This window comes from Mesocricetus auratus, unplaced genomic scaffold (genome assembly GCF_017639785.1).
Source record: "Mesocricetus auratus isolate SY011 unplaced genomic scaffold, BCM_Maur_2.0 Super-Scaffold_100007, whole genome shotgun sequence".
Classification (NCBI taxonomy): domain Eukaryota; kingdom Metazoa; phylum Chordata; class Mammalia; order Rodentia; family Cricetidae; genus Mesocricetus; species Mesocricetus auratus.
In genome coordinates, this window is record NW_024429191.1 from 68,071,920 (window position 1) to 68,098,633 (window position 26,714).

Consider the following 26,714-nt stretch of genomic DNA (forward strand, 5'->3'; position numbering starts at 1 on the left):
TGTTGTAAATAGATGAGCCATCTCTCCAGCCACAAATTTGCATTTTTTAAGTCTATGAGCTGGTCTAGGTGTCAGTGCAAACAAAAGAAGCCTAACCAATTCATTCTTTCCAAAAGAATGGGGTAAGAAAGAAACAGCACACAAGAGAAGTGTAAGTCACTGAGCATTTATTCACAGAACACACCTTTCTTCCCAGAGAGAACACACACTCTAAGGAAGGCCACTTTAACAATCCCTTTCTTCTGACTTTGCATTCTGAGTTTCCACATGCGTTCATCAAGTTTTACACAGTTATTGGAGCTTTTCCCTGAGATCAACAAGGCTGTATCTTGGCCACAGAATGTATTTTCCTACAAAAATTCAGGCTAAAACTAGGGCTCTGAAAGTCCTTGATTTGAAGAGGTAGAATTCCAGAGAAAAAGGCAAAGAGCACACCAAATCACTACTTCAGTTTTACTTGGCTGTAAACTATTTATTGTCCCTTCAACATCTCTAAACATTCTAGAAGGGAAAGCCACCTTACTACTTAGGAAGACACAATCATAGTGCTGTGCACAAGCCATCTTTGTCCCTGAAGCCTTGAGCTTGCAGTTAAATGCACAGCTAGAGAGGCATAGGCAGTATTTTCCCTGTGGTTTACAGGAAAGGAAAAATCCAGATGTGGACAATTAGGGACATGTGGTTATCTCAGTATATGCTCTTTCAGGCCTGGGACACTCATAAGTGTTTGGTATCACAGCAGCCACTGATCCTGCACAAGTAGGAATACTTGCTTCTTACCTCAAATCCCAGCCTATTCAAGTCAACAAAGCATAAAGAGAATGGACATCACTGTGTCTCCAATGCTGGGACATGGAAGGCCAACTATGGACCGAAGGTCACCTCCAGCAGCTACTCCTGATTTTCAAGCAAGAGTATTGAAGAGAGCCTGCTTGCCACTCATACATTTTGACATCCTTCCTCCTCTCATTCATCCCCCTAAAATGGTACAACAGAATGTCCCTCTTCTCTACTGAGGATTTTCCTAACTAAAAATTAACAAGCAGAGGCCACCATTCTACAGTGGAAGAAGGCAGTCAGCCCTGAGTAAGATCAGTGGGAAAGGCAGCAAAGGAACCAGGCAACAGGCAAGCAGGCCTGGGACACATGTCGACCTCTGAAGTCAGAACGTGTGGAGGGAAGGCCGAGCATCAGTTGGAGCACATCCAGAGGTGGATGTGGAGCCCAGTGTCCTTCTTAGGTTTTCTTGGGGTAATTCTGACAAGCTTTCACCATGTCTTTCAAAAAGTTGGGAACTCCATTCTGCAAAGGGAAAAAAAATTGTTTCTAGGTGTTCTTCATTCTCTGGAATGTGGCAAAGGATAAATGATGGCTTTAGAGGTAATAAAAGAAAATGAGGCCCCTGATCCAATTTCTACACGTTGTGGTCAGAAAATGGCACGAGGCAAGACCCAGGTAGACTACTACTTCAAAGACAGGGCCTTCCATGTGACTTTCATAGAAACTACAGAGACCTTTTTGAAATATTTATTAAAAAGAAAGGAAAAGGGAGCTAGTGAGACGCCTCAGGGTCTAAAAGCACAAGGATATGAGTTCAGGCCATTGTCAGGTAGCTCAGTCACCTGGAACTCCAGCCCCAGGGGCTCCATCACCGCTTCCGGACTCTGCAGGCAAACCCCCTCCACAGGTACACACATACACATAACTTCTTAACGATTAAAAGAGGAAACAAAGAACCCCAACTTCAAAGCAAAACAAAACACAGGATCTCACCAGCCAGTGTCTATGACTAACTAGTGTGGCTGCTGGGATTAGTGTGTTCCCCACTGCCTGGCCTGGGCTAGCTTTGCATTCTGATCTCCAGGCAAGCTTTATTAGATCATAGACAATATATCACCACTCTCTTCCTTAAACAAGTGGAAGGGTTTGCCTTACTGAATTAGCAAATGGAGTTTGGGGTGAGAGCGTGGGATCATAGTTGCTTAGTGTCAAGCACTGTGCAAACTTTCCATAATGTCTTACTGACTTCTACTCCATTCACTAGTCAATACTCATCCTCGTTTTTAAAAAAAGAAGCAAATCGGGGTTTCCCTGGGTAGCACAAACACTCAGTAGCAAAGCCCAGATTCCGAATCATGACTGTTTGCCTTTGTCGCCTACAGGTATTCTCACTCTCCCATGGATTTCCTGAGTTCACACAGGACCTATACAAAGCCTGCCGAATAGTCACAGCTTTGCAGGATCCTAGGACAGGCAGCCTCTAGTGACCTGGGCCACTAGCACAGTTCCCTGGCCTTGGAAAATGAAAGCAGCAAGGACAATAGGATTAGGGGCTTCCTTCAGTCTGTCTCTAAGCAAAGTCCGTCTGTCTTATCCTCCATAAGCAGATACCAAAAGTACCATTTTCCCTACAAGGAGCAGACTATTGTCTGGAAGTTCCAGAGGGTGATCTTGGAGGGCCTGGGGCCACCAGCAGGGAAGGGCTGGCATTCCACACTAACAGATTCTTTGTCCTTTGTCACAGCCTCCATCCTGGGTGTTGGTGACTCCAACTCTAACCAAGTCATTCAACCAAGGTCTTCATAAAAGAGTCTCATTACCCTGGGACAATGTGTCTCTTCAACATGACAACCCACAGGCTAAGTCAACATTTGTCAAATGCACATACCCTATCCCCCACCCCCTATCCCCACCCCTGGCTGCCTCCTGGGATCTCACCTTGGCTGCCCAGTTAATGAGCCAGGACGGAATTTGGCCACCCGGGTTATCAAAGTAGTACATGAAAACTAAAAGGGGAAAAGAAAAGACAATTCAGAAGGGGTGAGGGTGGGGCCGGGAAAACGCAGTAACAAAACCCTGCAAACCTTCTAGCTTCAGATTCGGGCCCAGAGAGCACAGAGGAAGGGAGCAAGTGATCCCAGTGAACTGCCCCTGACCTGCCTTGTGGCTCGTGACACAGAAGCTCTGTTGAAATACAGCCAGGGGAACAATTGCCTGATAAATGCTAGACACTTGGATATCATCTCTCATTTCGTTATCCAAACTGCCCCAAGGAGCTGTGAGGAAATACAGACCCAGAGAGTTACATGACAGACCTAACAAGCATCAGAGTTGCAGTTCAGATTTTTTTCCTGACATGGAGCACACTCATGCCAGTACGGTGGAAGGTGGATGCCCCATGCTTTTCTTTTTGGGGACTGGAACCCAATGTTCCTGAGTCTCTGGCCTTGTGCTGAGCCGAGTTGTATCCTCCAATGAGCATCTCAATGAGCATCTGCCAATCCACTGGCCCTCTCTCCAGGCCCAGGCCCTATAGCTGTAGGATAAACCCAAAATGACTCTTTTGAACGCCTAGGATCAGCTCTCGGTGTTCTGATATCATCTGGTCAATAAAGAATGCACGAGTAAGGCACAGCACTGGAGGGCTGGCTCGGCATTGGAAAGCACTTCTTGCTCTTACAGAGGATCCTGGTTCAATCCCCAGCATCCACATGGTGGCTCACAACCACCTGTCACTTAGGTCCCAGGAGATCTGTTGCCTTCTTCTGTCCTCCACAGACATTAAGCATGAAACACATGCAGGCAAAACACGCATGCACATGAAATAATAAGACAAATAAATGTAAACAAATAAACAAGAACAGAATGCACTGGGTCAGACTGAAAGATGTATATCAAGCCCTAGGCAATCTGAGGTGCGGGTTGAGACTCTCCCCGGGTGCTGACCTCCGGTCTACTTTGTTCCCAGGCCAGGTTTACCTTTAACAAATCAGCGTCTGTTCCTAACCTGCCTCCTCCCCACCCAGCTTTCATGTGGCCCTGACTAGCTGCTGACCAGCACCCCAGGCTTCACCTCTGCTCCCCTTCTTGCTGTTGCTCTCGATCGCCAGGCTCTGCTTGTACTGCTTCACTCGGATCACCCCAGACTTCTCAGGAAACTGAGGTACCGAGACGCTCTGGGCCAGGATCACGTAGATCTTCCTCCCATCCACATCCAGATCTCGCCGCTGGCGGGTGTAGACATACTGCACAGCCCGTCAAGGTAAGGCACCAGCAAGAGGAAAGCAGCCCACGTTGGCACCAATGGGAAGTCACTCTGCGCCTTCCTACCGAGACCTCACTTACTAGTGTCTACTGTCCCTGCAAAGCTGAGCCCCACCCCCAAGCAGAGGTCTCACTTGGAGAGCACTGTCAGATACCTGTTAATGATCTCTTGAGCGCTCAGTTACACAGAGTTCACATTCCTCCTTTCTCCAAGAAGGCACACAGAGAGCACTGCTCACTTAGCTGTAATCGCGGGGAAGCTAACCAAACTCCCTCAGACTCAGTTTCCCTCTCTAGGGAAAGGAGGTGAGATTGGGCCTCAGGAAGGGATGTTGGGAGCATCAGAGAAATCCAGGTGCAGAAACAGCCCTGGATAGAAACGTATCAGTCATGTGTCTTGGTCTCATCCACAGCTGCAATCACAGACCTCTACACGTAGGAGGTATCCATGTCACATCTAAAACCGTAGGAAGTTACATGGATACTGCAAGTTTTAGTAGGCAGATGTTCTATTTGAGGTAAGAATGGTTCACCAAGAACAGCAAAGCTACTTTACCTTTAAAAGCATGCACAGGACATCCCTAAGGTCAAGAGCGCTATTCTGTAACAGATAACGGCATCTGTAAACACTTCAATGCATGTGTAGCCCATCTTTACTTTCTATTAATTTTTAAGACAGTATGCAGGGTGATGAGCTTCATCATGGCATCTTCATCCACCCACATCACATACACATCCATATGCCACTTCCCACCCCCACTGCCCTTAGATAGACTGTTATCAGGAATTTGTGCACAGAAACAAGTAATCAGTATGCCTAGATGTGAGAAAAACTCCCTGCCACTCAGTCGGGTGCTTTACTTTATAAAGACAGAAATGGAGAGGAAAGGCACCCGGTGTCAAACAACAGCAGTCAAGGGGACCATGCTGGAGGGACAAAGTTAGAAACCAAGAGGGTGAGTCCTGGTTGCTCTCTCATGTCAGTCAGATACCTGGCATCTCATTTTCATCGTCCCCACCCCTCCTCTGTAAGATCGAACAGTCTGGACCAACACTCTTCATAAACTCTTCCTCCTGGACCCCCAATTCTAAGGCTCATTCATTTCTCTCTTTGAACACTTTCTTTGGAAAAGATGAGGTATCTTCTAGTGATACTATGTGTGGTCACTGTCCCATGTGGTCACACCCAGAAATCACACTCTGGTCTCTGAGAGTCACAAAAGCAGCTATAGCGCTGGCAAATGGTTCCACAGGGACCCGAGACAATATTGCCTACAACTGCTTTTAAATGAGTGGATCCCAGTGGGACGGTGGTGCCTGGGGACACAGGACACTGAGAGAGCCCAAGAACTAAGTGCTGTGCGGAAAGGATACGTCTCTGTTGGACAGGGGGAAAGGGTACTTCACTTCCCAGTATGCCACCATCTGTCCGTCACACTCCTTTATGTAGAGTTCTGAAGGAGAACAAAAGAAATTAGTGCATCCGGAACGTTCTGTGGCTTCAAGAAACCCATGTATTCTCGGTGTGTGATAAACCTCTAACTCACCAGATGTAGAACTATACATTGAAACAAAAGCATATTTGCAATCACTGAAAGCCTGATGCTCAGGATGGTCTAGAGGACAAAGAAACAGAGAAAACCTAAATAAGCCCAATGCTTGTCTGTTACACCAACTGCACGCTGGAATAGAAGGCAAGGAACTGGGTATCAAGAAATAATCAGTGGCTTTAAGCAGGTAAACCACCAGATGTCAGTAGAGTACCAGGAGTTTTGCTTTTGACCCCTACCCCCCAACACACATATCATCTACATTTGCTTCCCTACAGATAGCCAGAGACCGAGGAAGTCAGAGTCTAGTGAGCTTAGGTTCATGGCATCTGGAAAACAAAAGGCCCATAGAGGGCTGTGTCCTTATACAGCTAGATCGTGACTGAACCCTAGGTTTCTTTTCTTTCTCCATAACATGCCACAGCCTCAGGAACCAAATTCTCTTAATGTTTGTGCTCTTGTGCCAGGACAGGCAAACTGCAGCTCTCAGAGGAGCTAACAAAGGAACTGAAGAGCAGACATATGCCTAGGCTGTGTGGTGAGCTGTCATCTAACCATCCAGAGAAGAACCAAGACATCCCTGAGGGAGACACACAGGGGTGCAATTAGCATTTAAAAGAAATCTATGGGAAACAGACTATCATATAGGGAGCTTTGGGGCCCTCTCAGGACCACAGGACATTGAAGACAGTCATGAAGAGAAGGGATGAGTATGCCTGTTGCCTCTGCCTGTTCAGTATACACACACACACACACACACACACACACACACACACACACGCGCGCGCGCACACACACACACACACCTGCCAGCCCATCTCTACTATGAGGTTTAAGTAGTTAAAGTAGCAATTTCAGTGCTAGGAAAAGGAGCAAGCCATGACTATGATGATCAAGTGGCCAGGACTTGAGTTTGTTCCTGTAGTATGGTCACAAGGCTCTCAGGTACTCCTAAAATTCAGGAGCAGTAAGGTAAGGACTTCCAGATTGCTCTATCAAAGCTAACAGTGTGGAACGGTGGCTTCCACTGCTCCAGAAACCCTGGTGTGAAGACAGAGGGTAGGTAGCAGAACACAAGGCTCTGCAGTTACTTTTATGTTTAAAGTCAGGTGTGTTAGCTGGCGATGAACAAAGGGATTTTAAGACTATTTTCCCCTCACATTGTTCTCTTCCCAACAGAACCCACATGGGCACCTATGGCAAAGTCTGCATCACATGACAGCATTATGGCTGCTGGGGAGGGTGAGATGGTATCAGCCTGCTCCCTCGGAGAGACAAGTGTGCTCATGTCCCCTAATGAGGAAAGGGATGTGAAGACATGAAGCTGCCTGGTACACAGCATGACCAATATTCACAGACTAAGCGCAGTCACTAAGATGAGCTGTGAAGAGTGAATCCTGGGATTCAGGCTAACTTTTGTTAAGTAAATGTGACTCTCTTCCCTAGAGTTATTTACATGTTTAGAGCTTGAGCCTGTGTCTTCTGGAGCACACTTTCACAAGGGACAGGAATCGGCCCAAGAAGTAGGTCAGCACAGGGGAACACAGTCTAGAGCTGAAGAAACATCCTGACGGGATTGCTGAAGGTCCCAAAGCGACATCTCCAGAAGCCAAGAACTCCTGGGTCTTTCCCTGCCACAAACAATATATTCTTCTTTTTAAAATATGGGAGGGGCTGCTTCTTTGATGCTTGCAGAAGTCTTGACTAAAGACTCCACTGGTACTTGGCTGACGGCAAGTTTCTTCCACAGTGGCTGAGATGGCAAGGGTACTTCCCCTCTAAGTTGCCAGAGTCTCCCTGTACAATGATTCTCAACTCTGTTTCTCCCAGGGTAAAACCTCTATTATGAAGACTACGTAGACTGTGGATTCTCTTCCAGTCATAGGTCATGAAATATTTTCAGCTTGGGTGGTGTGGGGGGGGGTCGCGGTGAGCAGGGAGCATCACCACCCAACAATCCCACTGCCAGTGGTTTCTGAGCAGGGAGCGTGTGCCATCCCTCATGCGGGTGCCTAGACCCCCAGTGCCCTCTGGCCACTCGTACTCCCACTCTCTCACTTCCTCACATGTGTGTGCCTTTGCTTATTTGGAGACCTATGATTCATCTTCCAAAAGGAAGTCTGGAGACCCATCTTCCAAAAGGGCTTCCATGACAATCAAGGTGCATGGTTAACACAGCTCATGAAGCAGGGCAGAGCAACTGTGGGGACAAAACAGAGACTGACTCTAAGGCATGGGCAGGGTGGTAAGTACCAGAAATGGTGAGATGCTTCATCCTGGAGTATACTAAACTAAATTGGACAAGAATAGATTAACTTTTGGCAGGATTGCCATTTTTACTACATTGATCCTACCTATCCAAGAGCATGGGAGATCTTTCCATTTTCTGAGGGCTTCTTTAATTTCTTTCTTTAAAGATTCAAAGTTCTTACGATATAGGTCTTTCACTTGTTTGGTTAGCGTTACCCCAAGGTATTTTATGTTGTTTGTGGCAATTGTAAAGGGTGAGTTTCTCTGATTTCTCTTTCAGCCCTTTTATCATCTGTATATAGTAGGGCTACTGATTTTCTTGAGTTGATCTTGTAGCCTGCCACTTTGCTGAAGGTGTTAATCAGCTGTAAGAGTTCCCTGGTAGAGTTCTTTGGGTCACTGATGTAAACTATCATATCATCTGCAAACAGTGAAAGTTTGACCTCTTCCTTCCCAATTTGTATCCCCTTGATCCCCCTTTGTTGTCGTATGGCAATAGCTAGAACTTCAAGTACCATGTTGAAAAGGTATGGAGAGAGTGGACAGCCTTGTTTTGTTCCTGATTTTAGAGGAATTCCAGCACAATTCTTCACAGACCTTGAAAGAACAATAATCAATTTTGTATGGAAAAACAAAAGACCCAGGATAGCCAAAACAACCCTGTTCAACAAGGCAACGTCCGGAGGCATCACCGTCCCTGACCTCAAGCTCTATTATAGAGCTATAGTCCTGAAAACAGCTTGGTATTGGCACAAAAATAGACAGGTAGACCAATGGAATCGAATTGAAAATCCGGGTATTAACCCACACACGTACGAACATCTGATCTTTGACAAAGAAGCTAAAAAAATACAATGGAATAAAGAAAGCATCTTCAACAAATGGTGCTGGCATAATTGGAGACTGGCATGTAGAAGAATGCGGATTGATCCATGTTTATCGCCATTCACAAAACTTAAGTCCAAATGGATCAAAGACCTCAACATAAATCCAGCCACACTGAACCTCTTAGAAGAGAAAGTGGGTGGTACCCTTGAACGAATTGGTACAGGAGACAGCTTCCTGAACATAACACCAGTAGCACAGACAGTGAGATCAACAATTAATAAATGGGACCTAATGAAACTGAGAAGCTTCTGTAAGGCAAAGGACACAGTCAGCAAGACAAAAAGGCAGCCCACAGAATGGGAAAAAATATTCACTAATCCCACATCTGACAGAGGGTTGATCTCCAAAATTTACAAAGAACTCAAGAAGCAAGTCTCTAAAACACCAAAGGACCCTATTAAAAAGTGGGCTGCAGAACTAAATAGAGAGTTTTCAATAGAGGAGTCTAAAATGGCTGAGAGGCACTTGAGAAAGTGCTCAACATCCTTAGCCATCCGGGAAATGCAAATCAAAACAACTCTGAGATACCATCTCACTCCTGTCAGAATGGCTAAAATCAAAAACACCAATGACAATTTATGCTGGAGAGGATGTGGTGAAAGGGGGACACTCCTCCATTGCTGGTGGGAGTGCCAACTGGTTCAGCCACTTTGGAAATCAGTATGGAGATTCCTCAGAAAAATGGGAATAAGCCTACCACAAGACGCAGCAACTCCACTCTTAGGCATATATCCAAAAGATGCCCATTCCTACAACAAAGATGTCTGTTCCACTATGTTCATAGCAGCTTTATTTGTAATAGCCAGAACTTGGAAGCAACCTAGATGTCCCTCACCCGAAGAGTGGATAGAGAAAATGTGCTACATCTACACAATGGAGTACTATTCAGCAGAAAAAAATAATGGAATCATGAGATTTGCAGGCAAATGGATGACACTAGAAGAAACCATCCTGAGTGAGGTAACCCAGTCACAAAAAGAGAAACATGGCATGTACTCTCTCATATATGGATTTTAGACATAGATCTGGGGAGTGCCAGCCTACAATCCTATGGCCAGAGAGTCTGGGAAACAGAAACTTTATTTAGTGGCTGATCGAAGAAGAGGCAGACTCCCTTGGTTAAGTACTGAGCTGAACTCAAGAAAGCCAGTAACAGAGAGGGAGGACTGATGATCAAAGGGATTAAGACTGGGCTGGTTTAACCCCCAGAAACAGCTGACCAGACAAAGGTTAACTCTTGAATCCCAGGCATTAGCCTGGGAATCCAGCATGGGACTGATCAAGACCCCCTGAATCTGGGTGTCACTGAGGAGGCCTAGGGAATCTATTGAGCCTTGGGCAGCAGATCAGTACCCATCCTGAGTATACACACGGACTTTGGACTCCCATAGAACAATGTGAGGTGCACTCTCACCCCGAACTCTTGGGGAAGGGTCTAGGCCCTGCCCTATATGAAATGACACACTATGGACACCCCCATGGAGGCCCTCACCCTCCCTGGGGAAATGAGGGGATAACGGGGGGGGGGGGGATTGGGGGGAGGGCACGGGAGGAGGGGAGGGAATGGGAGAGGGACCTGGAACTGACTTGTGAAGCAACCTCGTTTCTTATCTAAATTTAAACTGGAAAATAAAATTTAAAAAAAACACACAAAAAAAAAAGATAAAAAAAAGAATAGATTAACTTTCTAATGATTTTTTAAGCAAGCCATTACTCACCTTTCACATGTTGGTCCCAAGTTTTCCTGTAGTCTAAGTCCATGTACACATCTGCAAGTAGAGCTGGTGAGCAGCCTTCCAGAACACCGAACACTTTATACTCATAAAGTCCAGTTGACTATGGAAACAGAATGGGAGAAACAATCTTTTGATACCAGAGTTGACATTCCATGTCACATGAGAAACAGCTAGGACTGTTCAACCACATCAACCATTGACCTGCTGGTCTTGGTGACCACTGAATAGAAGCAGATAGGACCCCTGTTCTCATGTATCTTATATACAGCTGTACTTACTGGTGCAGGGGATAATTGTCAGCATTGGCCAGATGATGTAAGTAGCATATAAAAAGAGTTACACAGTAAATAGTGTTTTGTGGGAACCTATGCCAACAGGTAGATAGGAAAAACCTCTAGAGGGACCAGCTCCAAAAATTTATCAGGATATCATCTCTAAATGTCAACCATTAGGAGATGAAGAAAGACATTCTTAGAGAGAGAAGTCCAGAACAGAGTGGTAAGAGCTACGGGTAGAAAGGTTATAGAGTCAAGACATCAATGACCCTGGAAAACCAAGGTAAGAGGGAAAGCTTTGATTCTCGTGACTCTGGGAAATTAAAGATGTCTGTGAACAGAGTTATGGCCAGGTATGACTAGGGATAGATGAAGGATGACCAGATCTAATTAGATTTTAAAAGATCACAAGTCTTGGTAGAGAACAGCACCATAGGCAAACAGAGATGATTTTAGTAACCAGCTCACTAATCCAGATGATAGATGGCGACCAAAATCAGGGAGATAACAGAAAATGTGAGGGTGCCAGGAAGGTACCAATAAGAATTGTTGCTGGAAAGATGAGGAGAGAGAAGCAGATAACTAAGGAGAACTCTGCCAACCATTGTTGGACATGGTAAGTGAGGGAGTGGCCCTCACTGACACAGAAGAAACTGGGAAAGAGGGCACCTGTGAGCTATGGGGCATGCCAGAGTTCTAGTTTTGTCTGGTTGACTTCCAGATACCATGTACATATCCATGTTACCTAGTCCACCAGAGTTCTGAGGGAGGGTATATTTTATATGTCCACAGAGTACAATGAAACTGATGCATTTGGTGAAGTCATTTACAAGACAGAGTTTTTCAATTGTTTTTTCATTAGGGGGGTTGTATGTGTGGCTTATTTATGTTTTTCTTTTATTTTTTTTATTCAGAAAGAAAAGCAAAAAGGGAACAGCCGTCTGCTTCAAATCATGTTGAAACAGATGGCCCTGTTGTTTAGAAAGAGACAATTTCTAGATTACATGTATGAGTGAGTTCCTTCCTTCTCAGGTCAAGCCACATCCTTGTCTGTGAGGGCTGTAGGCTCCGGGTGGTCCCACTACACATTTCACTAGATACAATGGCAGCACAGAATTCCCTGAGCCTGGTCTGGCTTAGTGTCCCTAGTGTTAAGAGGAAAGCAGTGGCTCCAGATGACAAGAGCAATAAACTGACAAAAGCAAACAATCAAGTGGATAAAACACAGCTGTTAGATGGGTCTTGAGTTCCACTAACTACTCACTGAGGAAGCTCCTTAAACTCCAAGCCAAGGTCCCATGTGAAGTCTAAGAAAGCCTTGGGAGATCTTTCTAAAGAGTGGCTTCCAATTCAGCTGGCATTAACATTCCAAATCATATCCCAGTGTAGGACTCTCAAATGGATGTGAAAGAACACTGGCAGAGTCGGAGGGAGAAATTAAAAGTGAATCCACGGCAACCTGCCAGCTGTACAAGAATGTGGCTTGTTACCAGGACTCTCTCTCATAAGCAGATGGTGACTGGGTGTATCTAAGACCTGTGTTCCTCAACATGGATTGCTACCCTGAAGGAAGGGATATCCCTAGGATCTGATGAGAGGCCTCAGGAGAAACAAGTTTTGCCAGCCCTCATTGAACTGACAGGAAGGATTTTGATGAGGGTTTCCCCATATGCACCCATTTACATCAGTACAGGCACATTTGAATCAATAAAGAGAGAATAGGCAATTTGTTTGGGAAAATAGAGTGTAATGATTCTTCTTCTGTCCTGCTGGCCAGCTCCCAAATAATGACATAGAGACTTCTCACTAATAATGAAAGCTTGGCCATTAACTTAGGTTTATCCCACTAGCTCTTACAACTTAAATTAACTCATTTCTATTAATCTATGTTCTAACACCTACTGCCCATGCCTATCCTACTTCTTATGTATCTCCTCACATCTCTCCTGTGCCTCGATTATCTTCTCCTACTTCCTTTCTTGCCCCAGAAGTCCCACCTATACTTCTTGCCTAGCTATTGGCTGTTCAGTTCTTTATTAAACCAATCACAGCAAAATATCTTCACACAGTATATAAATATCCCACAACAACAGAGGTCCTACTTTCTACACATGCTGACTGAAAACAGGATACTTACACATTAAGATAATGATCATGGAGTCGTCCATGATTTGTTGTAGATATCTACAAAAATTAAGACAAAACTGTTTTCTTAGACTGTGTCCCTTCCCTTCCTGAATGCAATTACATCCCTCCATGACCCTGATTCTATCTGTATCACAGAAGAGGACCAGAAAGTCAAACAGAAAAATAGAATGATCTATAGTTTGCATGAACACAGAAGAATGAACTATTGTGATGACTTCCTTTAGTCCCTCCCATCATAGCAGGGAAGAGAAATGCCAGCACCCAGAGGAACAAGAACCTTAGTGCCCCCTTCCTAATCTCTCAGTCCCACATTCTCTGGCTGAGCTCCACAGCCTGGCCCAAGTTCTTGGATCAAAGCACTCTCTTGTTAATGATTTCTAAGTGGATATAGCAATCATACTCATTTTTACTTCATCCTTTAAAAGATAAAGTGAATTCTGATCATTATAAAAACAATCTATATTCATTATAGAAAGTCTGAAGGCATTATAAAGAACTATTTAATGAGAGACATGTAACCTCATAATTTATAAGTATCTGCTAATAATATTTGATAATATTTCTTTAAAGTGAGCAGATGTTTGTCTATGTGAGCCAATGAATATGATATGGTATCAACAGGTGGTATTCTTACCTCAAACTTAATAGAATATTGTGACTATGAAAAGTTCACAGGAAACAATTCTTCCCCAAATGCATTTCTGTTTCAGAATATTTTATAGAAATAAGTACTTCCAAAATAATCATAAAACACTCAGTTCAAAACCCCAGCTCATTTTGTCAATGGGGAAGACTTCTCAGAGATGAGTGTTAGGGTGTGAACATTGACAATCGATGGTTGTTTGTACTCTTTTTACATTTTTATAAAGCTTATACAGCAGAGTGTGCTCTCAGAGGCAGTGAAGAGGCAGCTCTGTGGGATTAAGTACCACTGTCTTACAATTTTATGTAGAAAAACACAATGCTTAGCTTTACTTGAACAGAATTTATATTAACAATGCATGGAGCCTTTTAAAAAGGAGATTTACAAATCACTTAAAATTTTTGTTTTGTATATTTTCCCAAGCTTGCCAACGTTGTAACAAATAACTCCATTTTTACGCAAGAGCTGCTTGCCTTCTCCAGAAGCCTCCCACAATTACCTCTAAAAAAGGCTCACGTTCATATGTAGCAAAATATACAGGGTGTCTAATGCTCCATTTCTAAGACTGTTCCCCACACTTCAAATACTGAAAGGTTATGTGGGTGGCAGTGAATCAACCAATACCATGCATGGAATACTGATGTGAGATGTCCTTCTGTATGCTGCAAATATGTGTTGCTTTTGTTAGTTGATGAATAAATCTGTTTGTGGCCAGTGGACAGGTAGAATCTAGCTAGGCTGCAAATTCGAACAAAGGGAAAGAGAGAAGGAAGATAGAGTCAAGGAGACACCATGTAGCCACCAGGGAAGCAAGATGTGAGGTAACAAGTCACGAGCATCATAGTAAAATATAGAATAACAAAAATGGGTTAATTTATAGGTCGAGCTAGCCAATAAGAGCCTAAGCCAATGGCCCAACAATTATAAAGATATATTAAGTCTCTGAGTGGTTATCTTATAAGCGGCTATGGAGACTCAGTGGGTGGAAAGAAACTGGTCAAGTGGGACCCAGGCTAGATGGAGATCCACTTATAGAATACAATTGCCAGAAGAAACAAGGTTTGGTAGATACAGTATATGCCAACTTTTTCTCTTGTTGGGAGAGCTCTTATGAGAATGTGAATGGCTAGAAACTTTTCTAGTCTCCTGTGCTGGCGAGCATTCAAGTGTCGCTCTCTCCCTGCTTTGAATGGGGCTGTGATATTTGGATCTTTGCCATCTCTTCTGGGACTGAAAGGCAACAAGTAAGAAAAGCAAAGTAGAAAGATTCAGAGTCATCGCTGGCATGATGAATCAACTGAACTGATATCCACATTGTAAATCTGAGTTACTCACTCTGTAAAACCAAAAAGTATCTTTATTTAGGGCCTCCTCAGTCTAGTTTTTTATTACTTGCCCCCAAAAGCAATCCTAACTGATCCAAATTGTCCTCACTGACATTGCAGAAATTTATTTGAAACTTGTGCTACTAGGAAATGGTGAAAGTTTTAAAAAAAAGTGACCATGTAAGCATGAAGACCTAAATTTGGATACCCAGCACCATGTAAAAAATCTGAAGAAGTAGAGACAGGAGGCCCCTGATGCTTGCTGGCTAGACAGTCTAGCCAATCAGTGAGCTTCAGATTCAGTGGCAGACCCTGTCTCAAAACAAGGTGGAAGGCTGGAGAGATAGCTCAGCAGTTAAGAGCACTTGCTGTTCTTGCAGAGGACCCACATAGGCAGCATAAAGCTTCCTATAACTCCAGTTCCAAGGGATTCAGCATCCTCTTCTGGCTTCTATGGGCATCTGCAGGCACTGTAGTACATGTGAATTCATGCAGGTACACATAGACAACTAGATAGATAGATAGAGAGAGAGAGACAGACAGACAGACAGACAGACAGACAGATACACATGTGAACACCCACACAAAAGAAAATTTTAAAATCCCAACTCTGAATCCTTTTTTGTATGTAATACACTGACTACAAAGGAAACACAAAACAACAACAAAAAGAAATCAATCCCCCATAATACACAAACACCTAGACCTGAGCAGACCCTCCAAAGTCCCTTTCTTTGTTCCATTAGCAGAGTTGCCTGTCCTCACTGATCAATGAAAACAAAATGTTTAACCAAACCAAATGAACTTTTCTCCTTGCTTCAAGGCCCTAACCTTTGACCCATCCTACCTTGAATCAGTATATGCTCTCTCTGGTGAACGGGTTGGGCTCAGGGTAAAAAACTCTCTGACCTCTTGTCCAGTCACTCTACCCTTTCATCTACTTTCCCATGCATGGTTCTGTCTATCCCTATTCACTACTGGTTTGAAGAGAAGACTCACTTGCCTAACTTTCACAATGCTAAAGAACTTATGACCAAAGAACTCTCCCCATCAAAATAGCCTCCTAACTCCCTGAAAGTCTCTAGTGCTAGGACTGGATTGGTTCTTCCTTCCCCACTGCTCTAAAACAGAATGGCAGAATAATGTTAAAACTTGTGAACATTTAAAAGACCATGGGATTGTGTATAAATTCACTAAAGCACTGTAGAAATCCAAAGCGTTGCTAAGATGTATTGTCACAGAAAAATAGAAGGGACCATGTGGGTTCTCTGAGAGTAACAGAGTCTCTCTGGACTCTTGGTGAGTGTCTTAGTCACTTTTCTATTGGGGAGAAGAGATACCATGACCAAGGCAACTTATAGAAGAGTTTATTGGGGTCTTCCTTATCCTTACAGTTTCAAGGATGACTCCATGACCATCGAGGTGGGGAGGATTACAGCAATCAGCAGACATGGTGCTGGAGTGGTAGCTGAGACCTTTCATCCTTATCTCAAAGTAAGAGGGAGGGAGAGAGGGAGGAAGGGAGGGAGGGAGAGAGGGAGGGAGGGAGAGGACAAGAAGACACAAACTGGGAATGCTGTGGGCTTTTGCACCCCTCAGTGACACACTCGTTAAAGTGACTTCTCTAACAAGACCATGCCTCCTAATCCTTCCCAAGCAGCTCCACCAAGTGGGGACCAAGCATTCGAACACACGAGCCTAAGAGAGTCACTCTCCTTTAGGCCTGCACAGTGAGCTCAGTAACTTGGGGAGCTGGACTGATGATCACTGGTTCCAGTGCCACGCTGAATCCCTGGCTTATGCTGAAAAAGAATAAGGAAACATGAACAAGGAGTAGAGAAAATGTAGATTTATCAAAGGAAAGTGCGAAAGAACTCCAGAGAGTGAGAACACCTCCAAGGGAGGATTACTGACTTGCTGCCCTACTGGTGGCCCTGACAAGTGGATCTTATGTCAGGAACTGGATGGAGACTGAGATAAATTTTATTAAGACTGGTCAGTTTTAAGAACATCACAGATAGTAGAGGTCCACATGCTTTGTGCATATTCCCTCCGCCTGTTTGGGGAAATCATCCTACATGACTTGTCCAATCAGGTGAATGGTCATGTGAATTAAGTGACTAACCATCCACAGTGGCCCCTGCCTTTCTGCCTAAGGAGAGATAACTATGGTTTCAAATGGCTACTACAGTGGGCATTACATTGATGGCCAATATTTAATTATTTAGAGTCATAAAGAACTACATATGCCCTTCCACTCACAAGCTAGCCTCTGAGAGGTGATCAACCATAGTCTGTGTCTTGACCTTACCCCTCACCATGAACTTCCCTTGGTGATCCACCAGTGGTCACTGCAACAGTCACACGGTTTGTTTGGAGGGATTTTCAATCCCTTAGATAGACATGCTGTGATTCTTTCGGTAATATTGGGAATTGTTTTGTTAGTCATAGTTTAGTTTCCCAATAATTTTATAGTCATGATCTTATTGACTCCTCAGCAGAGGAGAAATTTCTGTGATCTCCATTTTAGCATATTTATTAAATTTTTTGGTATCTCGAGACAGGGATTTGTTTCTCTGTGTAACAACCAACAGCCCTAGCTGTCCAGGAATTAGCTCTGTGGGCCAGACTGGCCTCAGACTCGCAGGGATCCACTTGCCTCTGTCTTCTGAATGCTGGGATTAAGGGCACAAGCCACCAACACCACCCAGCAGTGATTCCCATTTTTTTGTATGAGGAAATGAAACTCAGAGATACTGAATTACTTGTGTAAATCTGATCATTAGTATCAGGTCAGAAGGAGACAGTGAGTCATTTGACTCCAGCTCCTTCTACCTCAAGAGTGTCTCATTTAGCTCCACTCTCTCTACAGGTCATATCCAAATTGCAGGCTAATGATGAAGGTAAAGAAGGCCCATCACATAAGATTTGGCAGGAGCCTCTGACCAATGATGTGAAAGACACCAGTGACTTGCTGGGTGGTGAAGCCTGCATAACAATTTCTTTCCTGCTGCTCTATTCAGAACGTTCTTCTCACTGGAAAGTGTCCCTGAGTCCCTAAGCCTGGTGCATTTGCCCAACACTACTCTGGGTGGCCAAAGTGATTTTTACATGCTGTTTCTGAAAAAGTCAGAAGAAAAGCAAGACAGGAGTAGGGATAATACTCTCAATTTCCATGGACTACTTGCAGCCAAGTATCCCTCTGTTGTCCCTAAGAGTTGGCTCCTGACCTTCATAGCCAGAAATAACAGCACAGTGGTGACATCACTGGCTTGGAGCCATGAGCTGACTTAAATCTAAGCTTTCTGCCTACAAACCTGTAAATGGGTCAGGGTTTCCAACTCATGGAATGAGCCCAAGGGTCACACCAGGTGTTCCAGAGGAAGTCCAAGAGACAGGACACAGATATTTGATCTCCTCTTTCCCAGTTAAGAGTGGGTACTTAGGATCAGATGCTACACATTTTAGGGACTAACACCTACAGGAACTGAGTTTAACAACCTATCAGCATCTCCACTTTACAAAGGAAGAAATAGAGGCTGCAGAGGGAGGACACATGGTTAGGAAGCTGCTACTGGTGTGGCTAGATTTTAAGATGTCATGGTAATTCTGATGGCTTTTCCAAACAGCAAGCTTTTTTTTTTTAAGAAAAAGCCAAGTAATTCACTTTAGTTGCACTGTTGGTATGCTCATTTGACCCCAGCTGAATAATTGCCATGAGAAAAATATAAACTGTCAAAATGTTATTTACAGCTGTCCTTCACCAATTCCCACATAGAAATAATTACCTTTGGATATCACCTGCCCACACCATATCGCTGTGTCCTGATCGAGACAGGAGTGCCCCCCATGAGAGACCCACACTCGTTTGTGGGGCTCCTCTGCATTTCATCATCAACGACAAGGCAACCCAAGCACCACTTATTTCTCGCCCCCTGTGGATGTCCGCTTTGCCTCTCCCAGAAGAGTGCATTTCAGTTCCCCAAGGGGACAAGGTTCCTGGGTAGCTGTGGATGCTAACCAACTCCATCATTCTAAGGGACTTAATAAAATTTAGGGGCCACAAAAGTAGGCATTTTCACCAAAATAAAGTTGGGGTCAAAGGTAAAGCTGCTATGGCTACAGACTGTAAATAACACAGTTGGCTAAATTTGTGAAATGTTGAAGTTCTAAGAAACTACAATGGGTTTAAAGCCAGTTAAAATAATGATTGCTAACACTCACTGGGAACTTACTGAACACCAGATAATGAACTGAACACTTACATGGCTTATCCCACTTAGTTCATATAATGATAATATTAGGTATGAACTATTAGCCCCTTATTTAGACAAGGAAACTGAGGCTTCAAGATGTTCAAAGAGATATCAAAAAAAAGGAAAACTTATAGACAAAATCTTCTGTTCAGCATTACCCTAAATACTGTTCTGGTTAACCTGAGTATTGATCAGTATAGTCTTGTGACCTAGGACCCAGTTAGTCCAAATACTTCTCTATGAGTCATCAACTCTTCTCAGGGTTTCATGGCCAAATAAAAACGTTTTGTTTAAAGCCCCCGGCAGGGGTGTGGTGAAAGACAGGGCAGACCACAAAGCTTGGAAACAGATGTGGGGTATCTTACTCTCACACTTAGAAACATGTGGGGTACCCATCCTACTCAACCTCATACCCACAGATCTAATCCTTGGAATCAGCTTTCTCATACCCACACACTCACCCCAAGAGAGGAGAAAGGCTGTTGCCTGTCTCGACACTCATGGGGGAGGTGAAAGAGAAAAGTGGCCTCCTTATCCTGCAGGATACAGGTGCCCAGCTTATAGACAAGTTGACCCTGATTGAGAGTATGCTACAGTTCAGTGAGTGTCCTGAGTCTGGAAACTGTCCTATCCATCCCACTGGGAGCCAGAAGGGTGGGAGGATCAGGCAGATTAGGCCTATCAGTCTGCAGTAAGAAAAGTTTGTGGGGCAAGTTGGATTAGACACAGCTATGGGCCTGTAGAGGAAGCAGGGACTCTTGTCAACTAAGGTCCCCTGTTCTTCCTTCTTCAGTCCAAGTGCAGCCTGGACCAATGCAGTTTCACTGTCCTCCGGGACCTGGGAGACTTCATGAGGCCAGCAGCGTCAATAAGAGCCATCACTAGGAAATGACTGTTGGCTCCTCTCCTAGCTGAGACACAGGCAAGGACTAGCATACACCAGGGTAGTCACTTCTGAGCCCAGAATGGAGTGATAACTTACTAAGTCATCAGTCAGAGCCTTTCAGTCCAGCATCTGCCTAAACCTCAGTTGTGACCTCTGTGTGCCAGACTCAATCTATATGTCATGCTGTTGACTATTGCCATGGTAACACAGTCCAAAGCTGATGTAAGACATGACAATAAATCACTGCAGAAGATCTCCTAAGAGTCTATGGTCTTCTTTTCAGAGAACCTATGAGTACAGCTCTGAGGACCATACAACCATCAGAGACAGCTGCTCTTCTCACAGACATTGTGTCTTCAATGGTCACTTCCTTTGTTTTCACCTGTCTATAGCATCGCTCATCTCCTGAAGATTCTCCTGTCTCTGACAGTACCTCTCAGTATCAGAAAGCCCACAAGTGCCATGGTAGACTGTCCCTAGACATCAGTGTTTCTAGAAGACCAGTCTTTGGACCAGCAGCCTCAGCTACAGGTAAACATGTCATACAGAAGATCACACAGGACAGTATCAGCACTGAGGTCCTAGGCCTATGTAAGCATGGCCAGATGTTTTTAAAATAGGCACCGGGGATTTGAACTCAGTCCTTCTTCTTTCCCCTGAAGTCCTCTTTCCTGCTGAGCTATCTCCTGCTTATCAAAAACTTTCAAGGTCATGCCTTGATAGCTTTCACTTAGGGTCCATAAAGAGATGCCCCAATAAGAGTAGGGGCTAAGTCTGAGGGCTGTGGGAAAGAATCTGCTCACACCGCATTCTTTGTATTCCTGTGCTCTTTATTGTTCTGTTTCTACTCTAATATCCTGTACTGCTTCTAACTTCTCCATTTTCTTCTTCTTCTTCTTCTTCTTCTTCTTCTTCTTCTTCTTCTTCTTCTTCTTCTTCTTCTTCTTCTTCTTCTTCTTCATTTTCCTACACTCGTGTTTCCTACGTTCTTATCCTTTTCCATTACTGTCCATTTCTGTCAACTTCTCCCTCCAGCCATTACCTCTCTAGTCCTCTCTTCCCAAATCTCTCTGTCTGCAGATGTTTGAAGCAAAGGTTAAGAATTACAGAGTTAGTTTCTCATGGCAATACAAGGTCCCAAGGCCATAGGAGCAAAACTACGATCAAACAAGGGAGGGTACAGTGCCCAATGGTAACTTTATGACACAGATGTATTGTCAGTAGATTGGCAAGTGAAGAATAGGAATGCTTATCTTGGTAACCCTTGCTTGGACATTTGTGGCTCTGAATTTGTACATAGCTGTAAGGTTTTAAACTTGTGATCTAGTTACAAAATGTCTTTAGCTTGAACTCGCTCTGAGGTGAAAGTCAGTTCATTGCATGCAGTCGTCTGAGTAAGAGAACAAGGCAGGCTATTAAGAGTCAACAATAGTTAACACCCGCTGTATCTCTCATGACCCCTGATACCTGCTCTCTCCCTCCCTTCCCCCTGCTTGATTTTCTTCACAGTATTTTACCACCCATCATCACTTTATAGTCTAGGGGGGGTTATTCTCGTCAGTGAATCCAGCTCCTGCTCAAGAAACTTATTTAGGGAATGGCCTCCTTCATTCATTCACCACTATCTGCAAAGGCAGCAGCACGTGACTCCCCAGGACGCATGAGAATGGGGCAGAGCTGATGTCTGAACTCAGGACCGCCTGCCTCCAAAGTCCATGCTCTTCTCATGGTGCCACAGGGAAGCCCTCGCCTAGCTTTACTGTGTCTTTGCCTCCCAGAAAGATGCATATTTGATGATTCTATCCACGCAGACTAGCTCACGCCAGATACTACTCATGAGGTTTTCTGTGACTCGGTTTCTCGTTTCTTCCTGTATGGTAAGAGAGGAAGCCCATGCCTGCCTGGTTTCCAGGTTCATTTGAAGGAGTGAATGAAAATATACATGTTACCAATAGTATTTTGCACGTTACATGATGCTACGTTATTACCACTACAACATGTGTAGAAAAAAGAAATGGGTAGATGATAGTGTTGGAGAGAGCTGTCCTGAAGAAACTCTTCATGTGGAACATGTGACTGAAGAAACAGAAAACCAAAGGTATATAAAAATGCCGCATGTCAAACGCTCCCATTTAGGAAGGCATGGTGGTGCATGCCCATAAATGCCAGCACTCAGAAGGCTGACCCAGAAAGTTCTCCAGGAGTTCCAGGATAGCCCAGGCTAGGTAGAGCTACATGATGAAACTCTGTCTCAAAACAGATAAATACAATTACATGAGGAAAAGTTCCCACTGCCCGACAACAGGATTCTGAATCATTTGCACCTATTTTACAAGATGGCACAAATTTACTTTTTAATTTAAAATATAATTCATATAGTTTATTCCATTGAAGAATCTTTTAAGGCCTCTGCTCTACGCTTGTTTTAATCTTTTCAAAACATCATAGTGAACCTGTCACAGGTACATTTATGTGTGATCAAAGTCTTACTTCTCTCCATCCTCATTTCCATAAAGGATGCTAAGTGAGGAACCACAAGGAACCAGCACATTACCAACTCGGGTGAACTGCTTCTGATGTTAGGATGGGAGGCTGGGCAGCCAGTGATGACTTGAAGCCACCAGGAGCATGTCAAGCACGGTCCTTAAAGGCCCACCAGTGCAAGCCACCTACACAGCATTCCTAGCCAAGCCACTGCAACCTTCAGGGAAGGGACACTCTCTTAAGAGTCATGGCATTTCATTTAGCTCTCACACCGCGTCAATAAATACTGACTGGGTAGATAACCAACCTTTGGTTTTTTTTTTCAATACGTTAATAATGAGGCAGTACATTAATAATGAGGCAGTACATTTCCCAGGATAACCCATTGTGAATTTCAGGTGCTCTACCACACAGTGATGTGGGGGGAAGAATAGGGAAGGGGCTTTTTGGACAGAAGGACAGAGTGTTACTCTTAATTCTAAGCCTTGGGTGGATCGTGTACATTCCTGGATCATCAATTTCTTTGTCTTCCTAAACGGACGATGGCCTAATTGCATGAGAATAGGGAGACCCCTCGGAAAAGGTGAGCTGAGACCTCAGCATCCCACCAGGTTGCACATGGCTTCTGATCAGAGGCAGAGGGTTCAAGACACAAGTGTGGCCCCAGACAGCTGCATTCAGATGCCGGTTCTAATCTTGATTAACCCACTTGTTTCCTCCACACCTTTCTATATAGGTAAAAAGGTGATGACCAACAGTGACTATCCTAGGGCTGAAGTCAATATCTATCTGGTGTCCGGATTATAAGAAAATAGGCAGCAACTGTTAGCTATTGCAATGACTGGTAGTAATTCTGTGACTAAGGGTGACATTGCAGCAACGGTTAGCTACTACAATGACTGGCAGCAATTCTGTGGCTAAGGGTAACATCTAAAGGATAAGGATAAGATCGCAACCTTTCTTTCAGGCGCTGAATGTGTGGCACACAGGACCACAAAGAGATGGAAGACAAGAAACCAGCTAAAAAGATGAAGCAATATGGGGTGAGAGGTGCTGAGAGCCCAACCTGAAAACAGAGAGAAGGGGGAGGGGAAAGGACCTGATGCCTGACACACAACTCGGCAAGTGCATTGATATGTGGCCAGCAGGGAAGGTTTAAGAGGAGGCAGGGAGACCACAGAAGGGTTTTGTCTGAATGCATCCACTTTCACACGGGGGCGGGGGGGGAGTTGCTAAAGTCTCACTAGGATGCTGATTTTGTCTGTTCTGTATGGTGTGCCTCTTGTTCATCTTGGAACCAATGCCATGCAACAGGCAAGGTTTGCTGGGTAAATCACTGTTGTCCTTAGCATAGCATGAGTGCAGCAGGGGGCACACACCTATGGATGCCTGTGAACACAATCTGTGAAAACACAAAACGGCAGCTAGAAGTCCTCTATGTGCACTGAAGTCTAAGGGAGACATAAAAAAAGTCATCGTGACACTAATGTTTGTCATCAGAAAATTACTGATCCTCACATGGCAGAGGCCTACAGTAAAATGTCCTACTGCTGACCTCATGAAGGATCCCAGGCCCCAGAGGACTGTGAAAGTGCAGGCACTGTGACCTCAAGAAGGCAGTACAGATGACCTTAGCTGATAGGAGTCTACCTTTACAGACTAGACGCTTCCTCTCCCTTGACTTATTTCTGTCTAGTTCAGTTTATACCACAAACTTCTTTTACCAGGCTGGGAACCCTCCACCCATACCTCTGTCGTGAACATCACTAAGCCTCTGTGGAATTACTTCATCCATCCAGGTCTGTTTCCTTCACTGTAACACTCCAGTCTTGTGCCAGGGAACTTTGGTTGCCTATAGCAAACCAATGATAAGTCTCTGGTTTCTCCCACCTGGGTGGCTACTTGGTTCCAAAGACTTCCAATAAGACGCCGCAAGATGCCAACAACCAATTCCACTCCTCCTACAGTTCTCATTGCTCTTTCTGCCTGAAGCTCCACAAGCAAGTTATCAAATGCAGCTTAAAACTAGAACACACAGAAGACAGTCACTAAAATGATGAGTTTACCATTGTCACCTCTTAGTCACTCTGAAAATCCAGTCCCTGAGTCCTGTCTCTTTCCCACCTGTCTCAGAAAATGGCTTCTCTCCACCCTATACAGCACTGGCAGGGGGAACCCTGTCCTCTGCGGGCATAGGTGTGGTCTAGGATTCAGCTGACCAGTGCTTTTACTCTATAGTTTATGCCTAATAAACTACCTCCTGAGTTGAGCTAAACCCCCAAATTTCCTACTGTCTATCAACTAATTGCTGCCAAATGTCTCTTCTTATGAACATAATCACACACTCCCAAATGCCCTTAGGCACATCCCTCCAGCTCCATATCTGAACCTTGTATTGGAAGTATTATAACCTCTCCTAGTTAAAGTCCAGACCTTAGACCGGGTACCTTTGGCACATCACCCTGTCTCCAACCACAGCCACTAAATACAATTCCCTGCTTCCAGGCCCTTTGTTGTTTTTTGCAAACGCTACAGAGTAAAACATAAAATATAACAATCCACAAATCCAGCAACAAGAATGGCCCGAGGCTGAGCTCAGATAATCTCCCAACCACATGGGCTCTGAACAGGGAAACATAACTCAGAGGAGCCTGGTAGCTACTGCAGGGCAACCAGCCCTGTGGGAGTGCTGACCCAGATACTCAGGGCCTGAAGTCCTTCAGCAGGCGGGTCAACCGCTACCTGGTCCAGCAGCCGGTAGATGGTGATGCCCGAGGCCTCCACCAGCAGCTGCCAGTCGGCCCCGGCCAGCGCCGGCTGTTGGAGCTCCGCACAGGCCTCCCGGAACTGTTCGTCCGAGAAGTAGCCGGAGGCCCCTGCCATCCTTCCGCAGCCGGGATACAGCAGGTCACCCACTGGCCCTTAGTGAGCTCCGGGGCAGAGTCACAAGATGGCCCCAACCTGATTGGCAGGGAAGAGAGAAGGCGGAACTTGGCACTGGAGGGAGGGCGTGGGGAGTGGCCGGTAGTGGAGACTGGGGCGGGGGGGGGGGGGGGCGGGGAAGGGCGGGGGTGGAGCAGAGACTGGAGGGGGTGTGTCCAGGCCTCAAAATGGGCGGGGCTAAGCAAAGGATGAGAAGAATGGAAAAGAGAAAACTAGAAAAAAAACCTAGAGCTTAACTGGCGAAAGAAGAAAGGGCTGAAGAGGCAGACTTCTTTGGACGGGGAAGCTCATTCCATTATCACCTCTATAATCTTCAACCTGTGTAGCCGGCTGCTACCCTACCTATCTGAAGACGGAAGGTGAAGGGACGCCAGCCCCTAGAATATGTGACTCAGGCAGGCCTTGCCTTTCTCTTCCATTCCCTTAACTTTGCTAAAAAACTGTTAGATTACATTCCTAAAGGTAGGCACCAAAGTCTATTCCCTTATTTGACCACTTCCTCCTCCTGAGGCTGACTACCAAAGTCCAGCCATCAAAAGCCCCTTTTGGCTCACCTAGTTAACCTGTCCAATTAAAATTAAACACCCCATCCTAACACAGGTTTCCCCCTTTAAAAGTGGCCGTTTGCCTGTGAGCCACATCTGTCTCCTCTCTATCCAGAGGAAGTCCTCTGTCTCCCCAGGGAAATACCTCTGCCCTCTTTCCCTTGCCCTTCTCCCTAGTCTTCTGTCTCCTTTACTACCTAGGATGTCCTCGCCCATCCTAACACCAACCTCCCCTTTCCTCTTAAAAACTACACTTGCAAGGTCATTTGATGCTGTTTTTCTGCCTGAGTCAGAAAGCAGCCACTTTAACTTTTCTTCTCTGCTTAATAAAGGGTCTCTCTGTGGAAAAACAGGTATGTGGTTTTGGTCTGGGAGGGAGCCCTGCTATGCCAAAGTCCCCTTCAGAAGGTTTCTTTGGAAGCCTTGGGAAAGTGGCCACAGAACATAAGAACATGAAAATCTCAGAAGTCAGATGCTCGGACTATGTTTCAATAAAATTGCTCTTTGTTCTGTTATGAATTTTGAAACACTATTTTGGGAATCAGTCCCTTAGAATCATCAGAAGGCCAAGGGAGTAAGTACATGGCACAAAAAAGCAATAAGAAACAGAATCACAATGGGCAAGATTTGCCACCCCAGTGAGTGCAAAGGATCTGAGAGATACAGGACCTGAATTTCTGCAGCTTGCATAATTTAGGTCTCCTGGAATTACCAAATCTCTCAGCAGAAAATTGTGCCTGG

The 26,714-nt window shown here is 44.8% G+C and overlaps 1 protein-coding gene across 3 annotated transcripts; it reads right to left on the minus strand.

The window, feature by feature from the left end:
• Positions 1–150: 150 nt before the first annotated feature.
• On the minus strand, positions 151–25,520 carry LOC101835078 (phosphatidylcholine transfer protein). 3 transcript variants are annotated; one of them, XM_005075811.4, is made up of 6 exons: positions 25,228–25,520; positions 10,451–10,568; positions 5,419–5,498; positions 3,854–4,025; positions 2,719–2,786; positions 151–1,302 (listed from the first exon to the last, which is right to left on the minus strand). In XM_005075811.4, the coding sequence occupies exons 1-6, from the start codon at positions 25,366–25,368 to the stop codon at positions 1,237–1,239; spliced, it is 645 nt and encodes a 214-aa protein (XP_005075868.1). In that variant the 5' UTR covers positions 25,369–25,520; the 3' UTR covers positions 151–1,236. The 3 variants fall into 3 exon arrangements, with proteins under 3 accessions (XP_005075868.1, XP_012973032.1, XP_021086163.1); XM_013117578.3 differs by having other exon boundaries at positions 25,180–25,520; XM_021230504.2 differs by lacking the exon at positions 2,719–2,786.
• Positions 25,521–26,714: the final 1,194 nt, after the last annotated feature.

Excerpts from the sequence above, each read along its gene's own strand:
- LOC101835078 (XM_013117578.3), bottom strand. The coding sequence starts at position 25,368 with ATGGCAGGGGCCTCCGGCTACTTCTCGGACGAACAGTTCCGGGAGGCC. Across the intron at positions 10,569-25,179 it reads TTCAGGCCCTGAGTATCTGG|TCAACTGGACTTTATGAGTA; the intron begins GTCAGCACTCCC and ends CTGTTTCCATAG. Across the intron at positions 1,303-2,718 it reads TCATTAACTGGGCAGCCAAG|AATGGAGTTCCCAACTTTTT; the intron begins GTGAGATCCCAG and ends TTCCCTTTGCAG.